Source organism: Chanodichthys erythropterus, chromosome 13 (genome assembly GCF_024489055.1).
Source record: "Chanodichthys erythropterus isolate Z2021 chromosome 13, ASM2448905v1, whole genome shotgun sequence".
Taxonomy (NCBI): Eukaryota; Metazoa; Chordata; class Actinopteri; order Cypriniformes; family Xenocyprididae; genus Chanodichthys; species Chanodichthys erythropterus.
The window spans coordinates 17,804,811-17,820,383 of NC_090233.1; the positions used below are offsets into that span (position 1 = coordinate 17,804,811).

Sequence of the window (15,573 nt, forward strand, 5' to 3'; positions counted from 1 at the left end):
ACATCACTGGCTTGATAAGCCAATTTGTAATGTTTTAAAAGACCACGAGAGGGAGTTAATTGATAATGTTCAAAACTAACATAAGGTCAGTCAAAATATATATGATCTTCATCCTTTGGATAGAGAGGATGAGCATTTGTCATTATTGTCATTTTCTAAATATATTTAGAAATATTTCTGTGCAGGTGTCATATTATGACAATGTTAAATTACAGTTAAAACGAGGAATTCACCACATAAGTATTTTTGTCTCTACATAAATCATTTTTGTCATTTTCAGTGGCATATGTTTGCCTGGTTCATTAATGATCATGTTATAGTAACATATTAATGTATTATATCTTGTTAAATAAGCAAAGACACAACCATATTATTATGAACAGTCATTACACTTCTACTACATGACATTTTAATTTGAATGAAACGTATTGCTTTCAAGTAACTTTTTATTAAAGCATATTTCATGATACCAAATGTTTTATAGCATCTGTTGACACAGTGATATTTCTTCAAATGTCATCTTAAATTGTTGCTTACAAATACTGAATAATATAAAAGACAACAAGCATACTAAATTAAGCCACCAAACAGGCGGAACCATACAGAAAACAAACGTTTCAGGAGGAACACGACATCGGCGCACACAATGCAAAGGACTTCAAAAGTGTTCAGCTGTCACAGAATGCTGTAAGTTCAATATGTCAAATAGAAGTGAACGATTTAAAAACGTTTTAATAGGAACACATCATTGACATAACTGAGCTGTGATTTTCTTCCCGGACATGACATATTAGCGATGCTTGCTGCTGTTTGCAACACCTTTAGTTGATCAATCAGGGAGACATTTCAATTGTAATAGTAAGGTGTGCATTATTTAAAAATGTAAAAATATATTAAGTTTGATTACACTTACAGAATACTGGCACACAATTTTACAAGAAAAAGCCTTATTCACTCAACTTAGCATTTTCATGACTCGTCAGTAATCTGTACTGAATACGGTGTATTGTGTTCTCTGCTGCTGTTTGTTTTGTCAGGTTTATTGTTCCTGAAGAGGTCCCTCATTTACACATGAATGCAAGTAGACAATGAAGTGTCTCGGTACTTTGCAGTCGTGACATCTCTTACTAAATGTCGGTCATGACAGCTCAACAGACAAAATGATGTGCACCAGATTACTGACACTGCTTAAGCCACATGCAGTGAAAAGGAATCTACCACAGATGTGCTCTGCCCGTTTTTCAAGTCTCAGAAGACAGCATGAAAACATCATCACAGCCTTCTGTCAGCCTGGATCTTGCTATAACAAAAGCGATGATCACAAACCGAGAATATGGTCTCCTTCACTGGCAGGTCACAACTATGGCACAAGGTTTTTTAGCCTCACACCTGCTGGGATTGTCAACGCAGCCCCAGCGTTCGTTCAGCCGTACCTCAGATTGATGAGACTGGACAAACCCATAGGTGAGCTCATGTCAAATGCCTCCCAGCTGCATAGAAGACACAGTGTGCAATTATCCAGGATGCTCGATCAAATCCAGGACGTTACAAGCTCTTCTGTGTTTTGTTAAAATATGAATTATGTGTTCTTGTAGGAACGTGGCTGCTGTATCTGCCTTGTACGTGGAGTATTGGGCTGGCGGCAGACCCAGGATGCCTTCCTGATCTGCGCATGCTTGCGCTGTTCGGTGTCGGAGCTTTGCTTATGAGAGGAGCTGGATGCACTATCAATGACATGTGGGATAAAGACTTTGACAGAAAGGTATGAGTACATGAATTCAAAGTCAACATGAAATTGAAGTTGCAATAGTCTTTTCTTCCTTATGACATTTTTTTCCCCTCATAATGTTCTTTTCTCAGTCCCCAAAAGTCATCTTTTGTTTTTGCTCATTATCTGAGAACATTTGATGTAGTGGATTTCCATTCCACTAGTGGTGTAAATTTCAGCATTGCCATCTGCTGGTCAAGACTCTGCCTAACCTCTTCTTATCTTACCTGTGTCAGCATGCCAATGCAATTGTGCCTTTGGTGTAACATTCTCTATAAACAGTGTCAGATGATGAGAATTAATTTGATTGGATATCAAATGCAAATGGAAGATTTAAAGGATTAGTTCACCCAAAATTGAAAAATATGTCATTAATGTCGTTCCAAACCCGTAAGACCTCCGTTCTTCTTCGGAACACAGTTTAAGATATTTTAGATTTAGTCCGAGAGCTTTCTGTCCCTCCATTGAAAATCTTTGTACGGTATACTGTCCATGTCCAGAAAGGTAATAAAAACATCATCAAAGTAGTCCATGTGACATCAGTGGGTTAGTTAGAAGTTTTTGAAGCATCTAAAATACATTATGGTCCAAAAATAACAAAAACTACGACTTTATTCAGCATTGTCTTCTCTTCCGGAATCATTTCCATTGAATTGATTCCATTGAACTGATTCCATTGAATCCTTTCATCTGTCGGCATTGGTAATGCACTTTTACGTCGTTGTTTTTGGCGATTAGGACATCCGTGACATGCACACTTACGCACCATTTTAAAAAATATAGCAATACCAAAATAAAAAAAATATAGAATAGCTTGAATACAGCGTGTGTCTCCCTCAGACTGTAAACGAAGCTCGGGCGCACCGGATAACACGTCAGCAGCGTTTTACATCAGCAGCATCACTGCGGAGTCGTGAACCCGGATTGACAACAGACCCTGAAGAGAATACAATGCTGAATAAAGTCGTAGTTTTTGTTATTTTTGGACCAAAATGTATTTTCGATGCTTCACAAACTTCTAACTGATCCTCTGATGTCACATGGACTACTTTGATGATGTTTGTATTACCTTTCTGGACATGGACAGTATACCGTACATACATTTTCAATGGAGGGACAGAAAGCTCTCGAACTGAATCTAAAATATCTTAAACTGTGTTCCGAAGATGAACGGAGGTCTTACGGGTTTGGAACGACATGAGGGTGAGTCATTAATGACATAATTTTCATTTTTGGGTGAACTAACCCTTTAAACGTTACAAACATGTACGACTTTCTTCTGTGGTACTGTACAGTGCATCCGGAAAGTATTCACAGCCCTTCACTTTTTCCACATTTTGTTATGTTACAGCCTTATTCCAAAAGGGATTACATTTTACGTAAAATTCTACAAACAATACCCCATAATGACAACATTAAAGTTTATTTGAAATCATTGCAAATTTATAAAATAAAACTTAAGAAAAAACACCACATGTACACAAGTATTCACAGCCTTTGCTCAATGCTTTGTTGAAGCACCTTTGGCACCAATTACAGCCTCAAGTCTTTTTGAGTATGATGCTACAAGCTTGGCACACCTATTTTTGGGCGGTTTCTCCCATTCTTCTTTGCAGGACCTCTCAAGCTCCGTCAGGTTGGATGGGGAGCATCGGTGCACAGCCATTTTCTGATCTCTCCAGAGATGTTCAATCAGGTTCAATCTGGCCTCTAGCTGGGCCACTCAAGGACATTCACAGAGGTGTCCCGTAGCCACTCCTTTGTTATCTTGGCGCTGTGCTTAGGGTAGTTGTCCTGTTGGAATATGAGTCTCCACCCCAGTCTGAGGTCCAGAGTGCTCTGGAGCAGGTTATCAAGGATGTCTCTGTACATTGCTGCATTCATCTTTCCCTCGATCTTGACTAGTCTCCCAGTTCCTGCCGCTGAAAAAAATCCCCACAGCATGATGCTGCCACCACCATGCTTCACTGTAGCAGGGTTCCTACGCAGTTTGGAAAAGTATGGAATTTGATTCAAGTAATTTCCAGGTCTGGAAGAGTATGGAAAAATATTTGTGTTTCCAGACTTTTGGCTCTATTCAGTTTTCCAATTTATCATACCTGCAAACTAGTCACTTTACAGCAAAATTAGCCCTTTTTAATCAAATTACGTCATTTATGTGAAGCGTGTAGATCCGAAGAATTTTTTGGGGGGGGGGGGGTGTTTTTCACAGGATTCTCAGAAGAATCGAAAAGGGGCTACTTTCCCCATAGACTGGATTGAGTCATGATCTTTCTTGCCACTCTGTGGCGTGATAAATCGCTGTAGTGTTCGTGAATCTACCATCTCATCTGCTTTACTAGTTACAACACAAAATAAACATAAATGAACATCCGAAGGCATGTTGAAAGATACAGTACAACTTACGGAAATCCATATCATGTCACATGCAATCGATCAATCAGTGTTTCAACTGCAGAAAGGCGTCAATAAAACAGCTTGTAAAAAATTAACATTTAGCCTACCTCAGAAAAGCCGTTCAATGTCCAAAAACTCATTAGTCAGCTACAAAAATGAACTTCGAAGAGCGTTTTGCTAAATATATGCATTATGACTATTGCATGTTCATTGTATTTGTACTTAACATGTGCTTCAATATTGAATGTATAAATTTATGACAGCCACCATTTAAATTTTTTTTTACTTTTTACATTATTTTCTTGTCAGAGTGCACAAGAATGCTTCGTTTACATGTTAAAAAAAAAAACACAAATCTTCTGACAACTTAGTTCCTACACATCATCTTTTACACCTCTTTTGAGTTTGCAGATATGTTTATAAAGTTATGAATTTCGAAAATATTACGAAAACTGATACTGTGCTTGCTTGTGTAGGCTACTCTATAAAATGCTTCGATACCAACAACAGAGCAAACAGAGCAGAATGGATAAATCAGAGAAGGATGTCTATGAAGTAAATGTATTGAATTATTAGAATATTAAACTAATTAAATATTTACACCTATGTAGCGAGTGGTATGGTTGGAAAGGGAAACAAACTAAGTCACTACTCCACCCTGTTAAACAGGGTATATTTTAGTACTTGTACATTAATCCCCAACAAGTCACAGGTACGTGGTTTTAAGAGGAGAAGGGCCTAGACGTGAATCCTAAATACCAAACTTTATTTCAACAATCAAACACTAGAGACTGTAAGACCCGGCCTACAAACATGAAGCAGAGAAAACATAGAAAAGGAGACCAAGGCTTACCAACGGCAGAAAATCATTTGGAAGGAGGTCTGGAGATTTGAGTCTGTAAAAGTAAGGAATTTTGAAATGGAAAATGTGTAGGAACCCTGCTGTAGGGATGGTATTGGCCAGGTGATGAGCGGTGCCTGGTTTCCTCCAGTAATGACGCTTGCTATTCAGGTCAAAGAGTTCAATCTTTATTTCATCAGACTAGAGAATTTTGTTTTCTCATGGTCTGAGAGTCCTCCAGGTGGGCTGTCATGTGTCTTTTACTGGGGAGTTGCTTCTGTCTGGCCACTCTACCATACAGGCCTGATTGGTGGAGTGCTGCAGAGATGGTTGTTCTTCTGGAAGGGTCTCCTCTCTCCACAGAGAAACGCTGGAGCTGTGTCAGAGTGACCATCGGGTTCTTGGTCACCTCCCTGACTAAGGCCCTTCTCCCCCGATCACTCAGTTTGGCCGGACGGCCCGCTCTAAGAAGAGTCCTGGTGGTTCTAAACTTCTTCCATTTATGGATGATGGAGGCCACTGTGCTCATTGGGACCTTCAATGCTGCAGAATTTTTTTCTGTACCCTTCCCCAGATCTGTGCCTCGATACAATCCTGTCTCAGAGGTCTACAGACAATTCCTTGGAATTCATGATTTGGCTTGTGCTTGACATGCACTGTTAACGTCTCGGTTACAAAGGTAACCCTCGTTCCCTGAAGGAGGGAATGGAGACGTACGTCGGACAGACCGACGAATAGGAATCTCGCTAGAGAGGCCAATCTACTTTGAGTGTAACTAAACGAGCCAATGCACATTGGCATGCAATCATATGCATCAGCTGCTTACCTCGCAGCGCGGGTATATAATGAGCAGCAGGTGCGTTGTATCTTCAGGTTTTCGCTGAGGAGCCGAACCCAGCAGGTGGCAGCATCAGCAGGACAACGCCTGTGGCGACGGGACGTACGTCTCCGTTCCCTCCTTCAGGGAACGAGGGTTACCTTTGTAACCGAGACGTTCCCATTCAGTCGGTCACGTTCGACGTACGTCGGACAGACCGACGAATAGGAATCCCTACCAAAGCGCCACAGGAGCTGCCCTCTTCCAGCGCTCTGTCGTGAGCCACCTGAACCCCCTTGCCTAAGGACGGTGGGACCAGGCTCACGCAGAGAGGGTCGATCACTGTTGTTCCCAAAACCCACTCAGTGCGACAATTGGATAACGCTGGGAAAGCGTAGCCTTACATGCGATAAGGAACGCTGCGGAAGCCATATCCTTCCCCGAAGGAGTTATATGGATAAGTACATATGGACTAACCTTGTAGGTTGTACAACATATGGAAGAACTGGGGTGACTCCACTCGGTGAGAGATGGGTTCTCCCAGAGGGAAAGACACGGGCTTCGTTTAGGAGCAGCCGTGGAAAAAGCCATATGGGATCCCCGTAGGGTCACACATATGGAACCCAGCCTAAATCCGGTTCTCAAGGATACAACGGAGTATAGGCCTGGCGCCAGACGCTCCGCCACGTCGGCTGCCGAAGGGTAACCGGAGGACTCAACAGGGTCTGCCCGTAGGGACTCTCTGGAGAATAGAATGCGCATGTAGCGCAGCAAGCCGACACTAAGCCGGGGCCTCTCTGTGCCTCTGACCTGAGGCGAGAACACGGGAGGAGACCGGCTCGACACGAAGGCTATAGTATCTAGCGAACGTGTTAGGTGTCGCCCAGCCCGCAGCTCTACAAATGTCTGTTAGCGAGGCGCCACGAGCCAGCGCCCAGGAGGATGCCACACCTCTCGTGGAGTGGGCATGCAACCTGAGCGGGCAGGGCACGCCCTGAGCTTGGTAAGCCAGGGCGATGGCATCCACTATCCAGTGGGCCATCCTCTGCTTGGAGACAGCCTTTCCCTTCTGCTGGCCTCCGTAACAGACAAAGAGCTGGTCTGAGGTCCTGAAGCTTCGAGTTCTGTCTAAGTACAGTCACAAGGCGCGAACTGGACAGAGCAAAGCCAGGGCTGGGTCTGCCTCCTCCGAGGGCAGCGCTTGCAGGCTCACTACCTGGTCCCTGAAGGGAGTGGTAGGAACCTTGGGCACGTAGCCAGGCCGGGGTCTCAGTACCACGTGGCTGTCACCCGGCCCGAACTCTAGGCACGATTCGTCGACCGAAAATGACTGCAGGTCCCCTACCCTCTTGATGGAGGCCAATGCCACCAGCAGCAAAGTCTTCATAGAGAGAATCTTTAAGTCTGCTGACAGCAAAGGCTCAAAGGGAGCAATCTGGAGTGCTCTGAGCACCAGAGTAAGGTCCCAAGAGGGTATGGAGGGGGACGAGGAGGATTTAACCGTCTCGCCCCCTAAGGAACCTGATGACCAGGTCGTGCTGACCAACAGATTTGCCATCTATGTGGTCGTGGTAAGCGGATATGGCAGCAGTATGGACTTTGAGGGTGGAGGGGGACAGCCTACGCTCCAACCCTTGCTGCAAGAAGGAAAGCACGACTCCGATCGAGCATCTTCGGGGGTCTTCTCGACGAGAAGAACACCACTCGACGAACAGGTTCCACTTCGAGGCGTAAGCACGTCTCGTAGACAGTGCACGTGCCGAAGTGATGGTGTTAAGTACCTCAGGGGGTAAGTCACCTAGAACCTCCGCGTCCCGTCCAGGGACCAGACATGGAGTTTCCAGAGGTCTGGACGCGGGTGCCAAAGAGTGCCCCGTCTCTGAGAGAGGAGGTCCTTCCTCAGAGGGATGGGCCAGGGAGGGGCAGTCGCGAGGAGTGAGAGTTCTGGGAACCAGGTCCGGTTGGGCCAGTAAGGCGCAACTAACAAGACCTGCTCCTCGTCCTCCCTGACTTTGCACAGGGTCTGTGCAAGTAGGCTCACTGGGGGAAACGCATATTTGCGCAGGCCCCGGGGCCAGCTGTGAGCCAGTGCATCTGTCCCGAGTGTTCCCTCGGTCAGAGAGTAAAACAACTGGCAGTGGGAGGTTTCTGGTGAGGCAAACAGGTCTACCTGAGCCTCTCCGAACTCTCTCCAGATCAGCTGAACCACCTGGGGGTGGAGTCGCCACTCTCCGGGCAGCGCAGCTCGTGATAGCTCGTCGGCCACACGGTTGAGCACATGAATGGCGCGAAGCGACCTCAGATGCTTCCGACTCCACAGGAGGAGATGGCGGGCGAGTTGCGACATGCGACGGGAGCGTAGACCACCTTGAAGGTTGATGTACGCAACGGTCGCAGTGTTGTCCGTACGGACCAGTACATGCTTGTCGCGAAGCAGGCCTTTGAGGCGGCTCAGCGCAAGGCGTACTGCCAGCAACTCGAGGCAATTGATGTGCCAATGCAGATGGGGTCCCGTCCAAACCCCTGAGACTGCATGCCCGTTGTACGTGGCACCCCAGCCGGTGGTAGAAGCATCTGTGAAGACCACAGCATGCCGGGACACCTGTTCTAGAGGGACTCCTGCCCGAAGAAACAAGGGGTCCGACCACGGGCTGAAGGTACGGCGGCACTCCTGAGTGATTGGCACCTGGAACGTGCCGCGTTGCCACGCCCATCTCGGGACTCGGCCGTGAAGCCAGTGCTGAAGCGGTCTCAGATGAAGCAGACCGAGCGGTGTTACAGCCGCTGCAGCCGCCATATGCCCCAGGAGCCTCTGAAAAAACTTCAGTGGGACCGCTGTCCTGCCATTGAACGTATTCAGGCAGTTCAGCACCGACCGAGCACGTTCCTCTGTGAGGCGTGCTACCCGTTCGACCGAATCCAACTCCATACCGAGAAAAGAGATCCTCTGCACTGGGGCGAGTTTGCTCTTCTCCCAGTTGACCTGAAGCCCCAACTGGCTGAGGTGCCTGAGCACTAAGTCCCTGTGTTCGCACAACTGATCCCGAGACTGTGCTAGAATGAGCCAGTCGTCCAGGTAGTTGAGAATGCGAACACCCTGTTCTCTCATGGGAACAAGGGCTCCCTCCATGACTTTCGTGAAGACGCGGGGAGACAGGGCCAGCCCGAAGGGTAAGACTCTGTACTGATATGCTCGACCTTCGAACGCGAATCTCAGGAATGGCCTGTGTCGCGGAAGAATCGAAACATGAAAGTACGCGTCCTTCAGGTCGATCGCTGCAAACCAATCTCGGGGACGGATGCACTCAAATGCGTTTCTGCGTAAGCATTTTGAACGGTAGCTTGTGAAGGCTCCGATTCAAAACTCGCAGGTCCAAGATCGGTCGTAACCCGCCGCATTTCTTGGGTACAATGAAGTAGGGGCTGTAGAACCCTGACCTCAAATCGGCTGGAGGGACCGGCTCTATCGCGTCCTTCGCCAGTAGGACTGCGATCTCCGCACGCAGAACAGGGGCATCGACATCTTTCACTGAAGTGAAGAGGACGCCCCTGAACTTGGGGGGACGCCGGGCGAACTGAATCGCATAGCGGAGCCTGATGGTCCGGAGGAGCCAGCGAGACGGACTGGGGAGCGCTAGCCAGGCTCCCAGAGACCGCACCAGCGGCACCAAGGGGACCACCGGCGTACCTGCCGCGGGGCAGCGAGGTGGAACGCAGGGACGCGGCCCGGGAGGCTCTCTGTGTGAGGCGGCCCGAAGCGGGGTCACAGTGTGCTGTGCAACACTTACCTGCTTCCACGGGTGGACAGAGGGAGCAGTTGAGGATTTGCTTACCTGCTGCTCGCTGCTGTCCGCTGGCGACAGAAGAGGTGGATGAGAGTGGTGAGGTTCTAGCCCTCCCACTGCTCTCCGAGCCCTCTTCGGACCCGGAGATAAAGGAAACTGCTCTTTTATTGAAAATTTGGGTACCGCTGGTCGTTGAGCCAGCGGCGGAACAAAAGGAAACAACAAAAGATTCTCCACCCGGCCCTCCTCCGGGGGAAGGAGCGGTGCAGTCACCACCTCCTGAAGAGCTGTCCCCTCCATCTCCGGGTCGCCCGTCCTAGGGCCGCTTGGACTTGGCCTTGCCACCCTTCTTCTTGGGGGGTGGCTGGACGGGCTGGGCACCCCGCCCGCGACCGGCTCCACGGCGCCGCTTGGATGGAGGCTGCTGCTGCTGGGGCGCGGGAGCGGGGGCGGCTGCAGGGGGGCGCCCTCGGCGACGGGTAGTCTGAGGTGCCGCCGGCGGTGGAGGTGCAGCAGCTGACCGCCTCGGCAGGATGTGACTGATGGCCTCAGACTGCCTTTGTACAGCCGAGAACTGTTGGGCAAAGTTCTCGACCGCGTCGCCGAAAAGGCCGGTCTGGGACACGGGGGAATTAAGAAACCTGACCTTGTCGGTATCCCTCATGTCCGCAAGACACAGCCAGAGATGGCGTTTCTGGACCACCATAGTGGACATTGCACGACCCACTGACCGCGCCGTAACCTTCGTCGCTCGAAGCGCGAGGTCCGTCGTGGCACGAAGTTCCTGGAGAACTTGTGGATCATGACCACCCTCGTGCAGGTCCCTCAGTGCCTTGGCCTGATGGACCTGCAACAACGCCATAGCGTGTAAGGCAGAGGCAGCTTCCCCACAGGCCTGATAAGCCTTGCCGGTAAGATCCGACGAGTACTTACAGGCCCGGGAAGGGAGAGACGGCTCCCCCCGCCAGGTAGAGTTAGGGCCCAGTTGCATAGCAACGGCCCGTTCCACAGGGGGTATGCGCCTGTAACCCTTCGCTGCCCCGCCATCAAGGGTGGTGAGGGAGGAGGACCCACCGACACGGTTTCGGGCAGTAAAAGGTGCCGTCCACGTGCCCGTGAGCTCTTCATGCACCTCCGGGAAGAACGGCACTGGGGTGGGGGGCTGAGAACCAGCCCTGGCCACCCCGAGATACCAGTCATCCAACCTCGAGGGTTCGGGACACGGGTGAGGATTCCACACGAGCCCGACCCTGTTGGCGGCCCGGGAAAGCATAGCCATCATTTCCGGGTCCGTGTCGGGCACAGTTGTCACCCCCGAAGGAGGCAACTGCGCGACTCATCCTCCCCAGAAGTATCAGGCTCACCCTCCGATGCAGCGATCGACATCCGGTCGTCTGGGGGAGCTCCGAAGGAAACGGATGGTACACACCTCTGGGGTGGTCCACCACGTTCCGCGGGCAGCTCTACTGGCTGCGGATCGCACGAGGGGGGAGGGTTCCTAGGGGGTTGGTTCCCCGAAGGAAGCGCGCTCACCGTTATCCTCAAGTCACCAGCCCCGCCGCTCGCAGCAACCCTCTGAGGAGGATTGGAGCGAGGCGTCGGGACCGGGACTCCACCCCTTTGCAGAAAGTGGAGTCTCGACCGCAACTCCGCGATGGTCATCTTCCCACAATGGGTACATGACTCATCCACAAACGCTGCCTCAGCGTGCCTTAAGCCCAAGCACGCGATACAGCGCTGGTGACCATCCTGAGGCACCAGGTAACAACCGCATCCAGAAACACACAAGTAGAACGACATCTTTAAAAAGACGCGAACTACTCGTGTTAGCTCTTTCAAGGACTGACTCTTTTAGGTGCTGAAGCACGCAGGGGAATAGCCGCTGCAGCACAGACAGGGAATGTGCAGCCTGTCGTGTGCACTCTCCTTGAAGGCGCTCCTCTTACCAGCTGTAACAACAGCTTTTTAGCGCTCTAGGCGCACGTTTTCACCAGCCGTGAGAACGGCCTTCACGCTGATTACAGCTTTGCTCAATCAAACAAAAGGCAAAAACAAAAACAAAAGGAGAATCGGCCCCGCTGCTGCGCTGTCCGCCTGCACCTCGCAACAAAGAGACGTCTTGAAGAGAGACTCGTTCACCACACTCGCTTTCAGTAGCTGTCTTCGTGGAAGGTTTGGCTCCGAAGCGAAAAGCTGAAGATGCAACGCACCTGCTGCTCATTATATACCCGCGCTGCGAGGTAAGCAGCTGATGCATATGATTGCATGCCAATGTGCATTGATTCGTTTAGTTACACTCGAAGTAGATTGGCCTCTCTAGCGAGATTCCTATTCGTCGGTCTGTCCGACGTACGTCGAACGTGACCGACTGAATGGGAACTGTGGGACCTTATATAGACAGGTGTGTGCCTTTCCAAATCATGTCCAATCAACTGGATTTACCACAGGTGGACTCCAATCAATAGAAACATCTCAAGGATGATCAGTGGAAACAGGATGCACCTGAGCTCAATTTTGAGTGTCATGGCAAAGGATGTGAATACTTATGTACATGTGATTTTTTTTTTTTTTTCAAATAAATCATTCAAAGATTTAAAACAAACTTCTTTCACATTGTCATTATGGGGTATTGTTTGTAGAATTTGAGGAAAAAATAATGAATTTTATCCCTTTTGGAATAAGGCTGTAACATAACAAAATATGGAAAAAGTGAAGCGCTGTGAATACTTTCTGGATGCACTGTACATAAAAGAAGATATTTTAAAGAATGTTGGTTAATTAACTTTAATTGCATGGACATAAAAAAACACGGAGGCATTTCTCAAAATATCAAATCTGGATTTGATCTTGGCAGCTGTTGGAATCTGATGTTGGGGGTATGTCATATTCTTGGTAGGTGTCAAGGACAGCCACTCGGCCCATTGCATCAGGGGAGATCACACAGTTTCAGGCTCTGGTTTTCCTTGGAGGCCAGCTGAGTTTAGCACTGGGGGTCCTGCTCTGCCTCAATTACTACAGGTAATTCATATTTTACAGGGAGGTTTGTTCACAATAGTTATTTATGTATTTTGCCAACAATTGGGATAGAATTTTTACTTTCAAGTCGATATTATACTAATAAGAACTTTAATACTATATCTTTATAGTCACCATGACATCAAAATTGACCGTTCTTATTTTAATAGAACATTGCAATATTTATTAATATTGATTTATCCGTGCACATTAATTTTTTATTTAAAATTCATGTGCCTTCATAATCTTTAATCAAAAACATTCACTTCCGTTCCCCCACGCAATGATATCTCTTCTCTGATGATGTGTTTAATGGCACGAGGGTGGGACAATAACGTGATCGTAGCAATAGTAAAACAGTACCCGCTCCCATTTTCAGTGGCGTTGGTTTCGGAAGTATTTTTTCCCCTTTCATTTCTCCTATGGGGATTTAAAAAAAAGTCTTTGTTAAAGCGTTATAAGCCATGAACAAAGCCAACCAGCTACAAGGTGAGTCATAACATTAAAACCTTGATTTGAAGCAAAAAAGTATTTGAAAATTGGACAAAAATACAAAGTTACAAGACTGTGTACATGACTGTGACAAAACTGCTATTGTGAAGGAAAGAGCTACAATCCCATGAAGCATATGAACAGCATAATCGAGTTAAAAACAATGGAGAAATTCAAAACTACGCATTTAAAATTTTTAAATAATTTAATATATATAATTTAAATATTTTTTATTGCAAAATATGCATATTTACGTTTTGCGAGGCCATTTATGCCATTTATGTCATTTGCAGCGCTTTGTGGGTGGAGCTAAATGCTCTTTTGGCACGGTTTGTTTGTTTCGACTGATTGGTGGAATTTTTGTACAGCATTATGGGTAATGTATTTTTTTTACCACAAATTTTGTTGTTAAACTTGGTTAAAACATTTAATTTTTTTTTTTTTTTTAAGTTGAGAATAATGCAGGCTGATGACTTCAACGGATCCAAATACCACTGATTAACAACCTTGTAGCTTACAGTAGGTTTGTCTTTAAAGGTGCTCTAAGCGATCCTGGGCGGAGTAACTTCCTGTTGACGTTCAAAGTGTTGTCAAACAAAGAGGCAGAGGCCTCCCCCTCCCCCTTTTTTTACAGTGTGTTCAGGGGACAGGCAGCTAGCGGATAGTGAGGAGGTGTTTGCTGTATGTGACAAAAAATGTTTTGGCCTAAAACCGCAACATCGCTTAGAGCACCTTTAAGTTATTGTTAAAACTCAATTTCCCAATTGAGAAAATGTTTGAAAAATTGAGTTTTTACTTCTGGAACATGACTGTTACACTCCATTAGCAAACATCAACGATCCGATAAATTCCAGATGGACAAAATCAAGTCCCTACAATTTTTTCTGGTTGGAGAAGCACTTTCTTTCAGATACTTCACAATAAGAAGAAAAGATGATTAGAATTTCCCTTTCTTGCCAACTTTAATGTCTGATAAAATGTGACTTCCCATCTCTCTCTAGCATAGCTCTTGGAGCTGCTTCTTTGTCGCTGGTGGTCACATACCCTCTTATGAAGAGAATCACATACTGGCCACAGTTGGTTTTAGGTGTGTGATCTTTCTCAAACCCCTCCCTTCCATATTACTGCTATATAAGCACTTAGACTGAACATTCTGTGCATGATTTGTTCCTCCTGTAGGTCTCACTTTTAACTGGGGTGCTCTTCTGGGTTGGTCTGCTGTGAAGGGATTATGTGACTGGTCGGTGTGTTTACCTCTCTATGTGTCTGGTGTCATGTGGACATTGATTTATGACACAATCTATGCCCATCAGGTACAGTATCCGATTAGTTATCACACCCTAACATAAATATATGCGTAGTGTACAACTTTTCTGATTCATCTCCTCTTCATGATTAGGACAAAGATGATGATTTAAAAGTGGGGGTAAAGTCTACAGCTCTGAGGTTCCAGGAGAACACCAAACTGTGGCTGAGTGGCTTTACAGGGGTGATGTTGTCAGGGCTGGTTCTAGCAGGAGTTAATGCTGACCAGACTTTGCCCTACTATTGTGCAGTGTCTGCAGTAGCTATTCATCTCGCACATCAGGTGAGCAAGACAGACTCTACTTGATAACAGTAGCCTGCCTGGGGTTACAAAAAATTAAGCCTTTAGCTCTATTTGGATGGTCATATGGATGCCTGTAAAAATAGATTTGCATGGCACCACAGATAAAATTCATGCATTCGGATGGCAATTTGTTCATGGAGGAGGAGTGAGTTCTGTGATCCTACTGACCCACAGGAATGTGCTGCTCACTTGGTCAGTCACATGATTGTCAGCTGTAAACATTGCATATGCTTGGAATAATCTTAATAAATATTTAATTTAATAATAGTAAAATAATATCCTATTTAAATATCCCATTAAAAAAAAAAAAATGGTTTCGGTTTTGCTTTTTACATGGCTACTGGTTCACTAGTAAAATTATTAGTTGTGCAAACTCATATATATATATATTATATAAATTTATATAAAAAAAATAGCATACCAGAATAAGCCATTTCAAAAGATTACACGATTTGTTCTTTTTTTTTCATAACCGCTCCAATTCACTGTAGTGGAGCAGTAATGTAATGAAAAATTTATTAAAAATCAAATTAATTGCATGATATGCTAGATTAAATTTATCAAATTACCTGCATATCAGTATTTGCTGAGAAAATCTCTGAAATAAAGTTTTTTTTGTGCGTGTTCTACAGATTTACGCTGTGGACATCAACAGACCTGAGGACTGCTGGAAAAAATTTGCTTCAAACCGAAACCTCGGACTGCTTTTATTCTTAGGAATAGTGACTGGAAATTTATGGAAAAAGAGAAATGATGATCAGTACGAAACACAGCTTAACTCCATTTCAAATTAGATGATCTGCTGGTTGTGTGACTTGTAGTAATACTATTGCTTTTCAAGGCATATCA

General features: G+C 46.3%; 1 protein-coding gene across 1 annotated transcript; it reads left to right on the forward strand.

Moving 5' to 3' along the window:
• Nucleotides 1-602: 602 nt before the first annotated feature.
• On the forward strand, nucleotides 603-15,533 carry coq2 (coenzyme Q2 4-hydroxybenzoate polyprenyltransferase). The gene is made up of 8 exons (XM_067405848.1): nucleotides 603-687; nucleotides 1,038-1,464; nucleotides 1,596-1,762; nucleotides 12,505-12,626; nucleotides 14,117-14,202; nucleotides 14,295-14,428; nucleotides 14,515-14,703; nucleotides 15,357-15,533. The coding sequence occupies exons 2-8, from the start codon at nucleotides 1,161-1,163 to the stop codon at nucleotides 15,516-15,518; spliced, it is 1,164 nt and encodes a 387-aa protein (XP_067261949.1). The 5' UTR covers nucleotides 603-687; nucleotides 1,038-1,160; the 3' UTR covers nucleotides 15,519-15,533.
• Nucleotides 15,534-15,573: the final 40 nt, after the last annotated feature.

What these genes read in the sequence shown, in the direction of transcription:
- coq2 (XM_067405848.1), top strand. Translation starts at nt 1,161, where the DNA reads ATGATGTGCACCAGATTACTGACACTGCTTAAGCCACATGCAGTGAAA. An exon ending in GAGACTGGACAAACCCATAG is followed by an intron (nt 1,465 to 1,595) that starts GTGAGCTCATGT and finishes GTGTTCTTGTAG; the next exon opens with GAACGTGGCTGCTGTATCTG. An exon ending in CTCTGCCTCAATTACTACAG is followed by an intron (nt 12,627 to 14,116) that starts GTAATTCATATT and finishes ATCTCTCTCTAG; the next exon opens with CATAGCTCTTGGAGCTGCTT.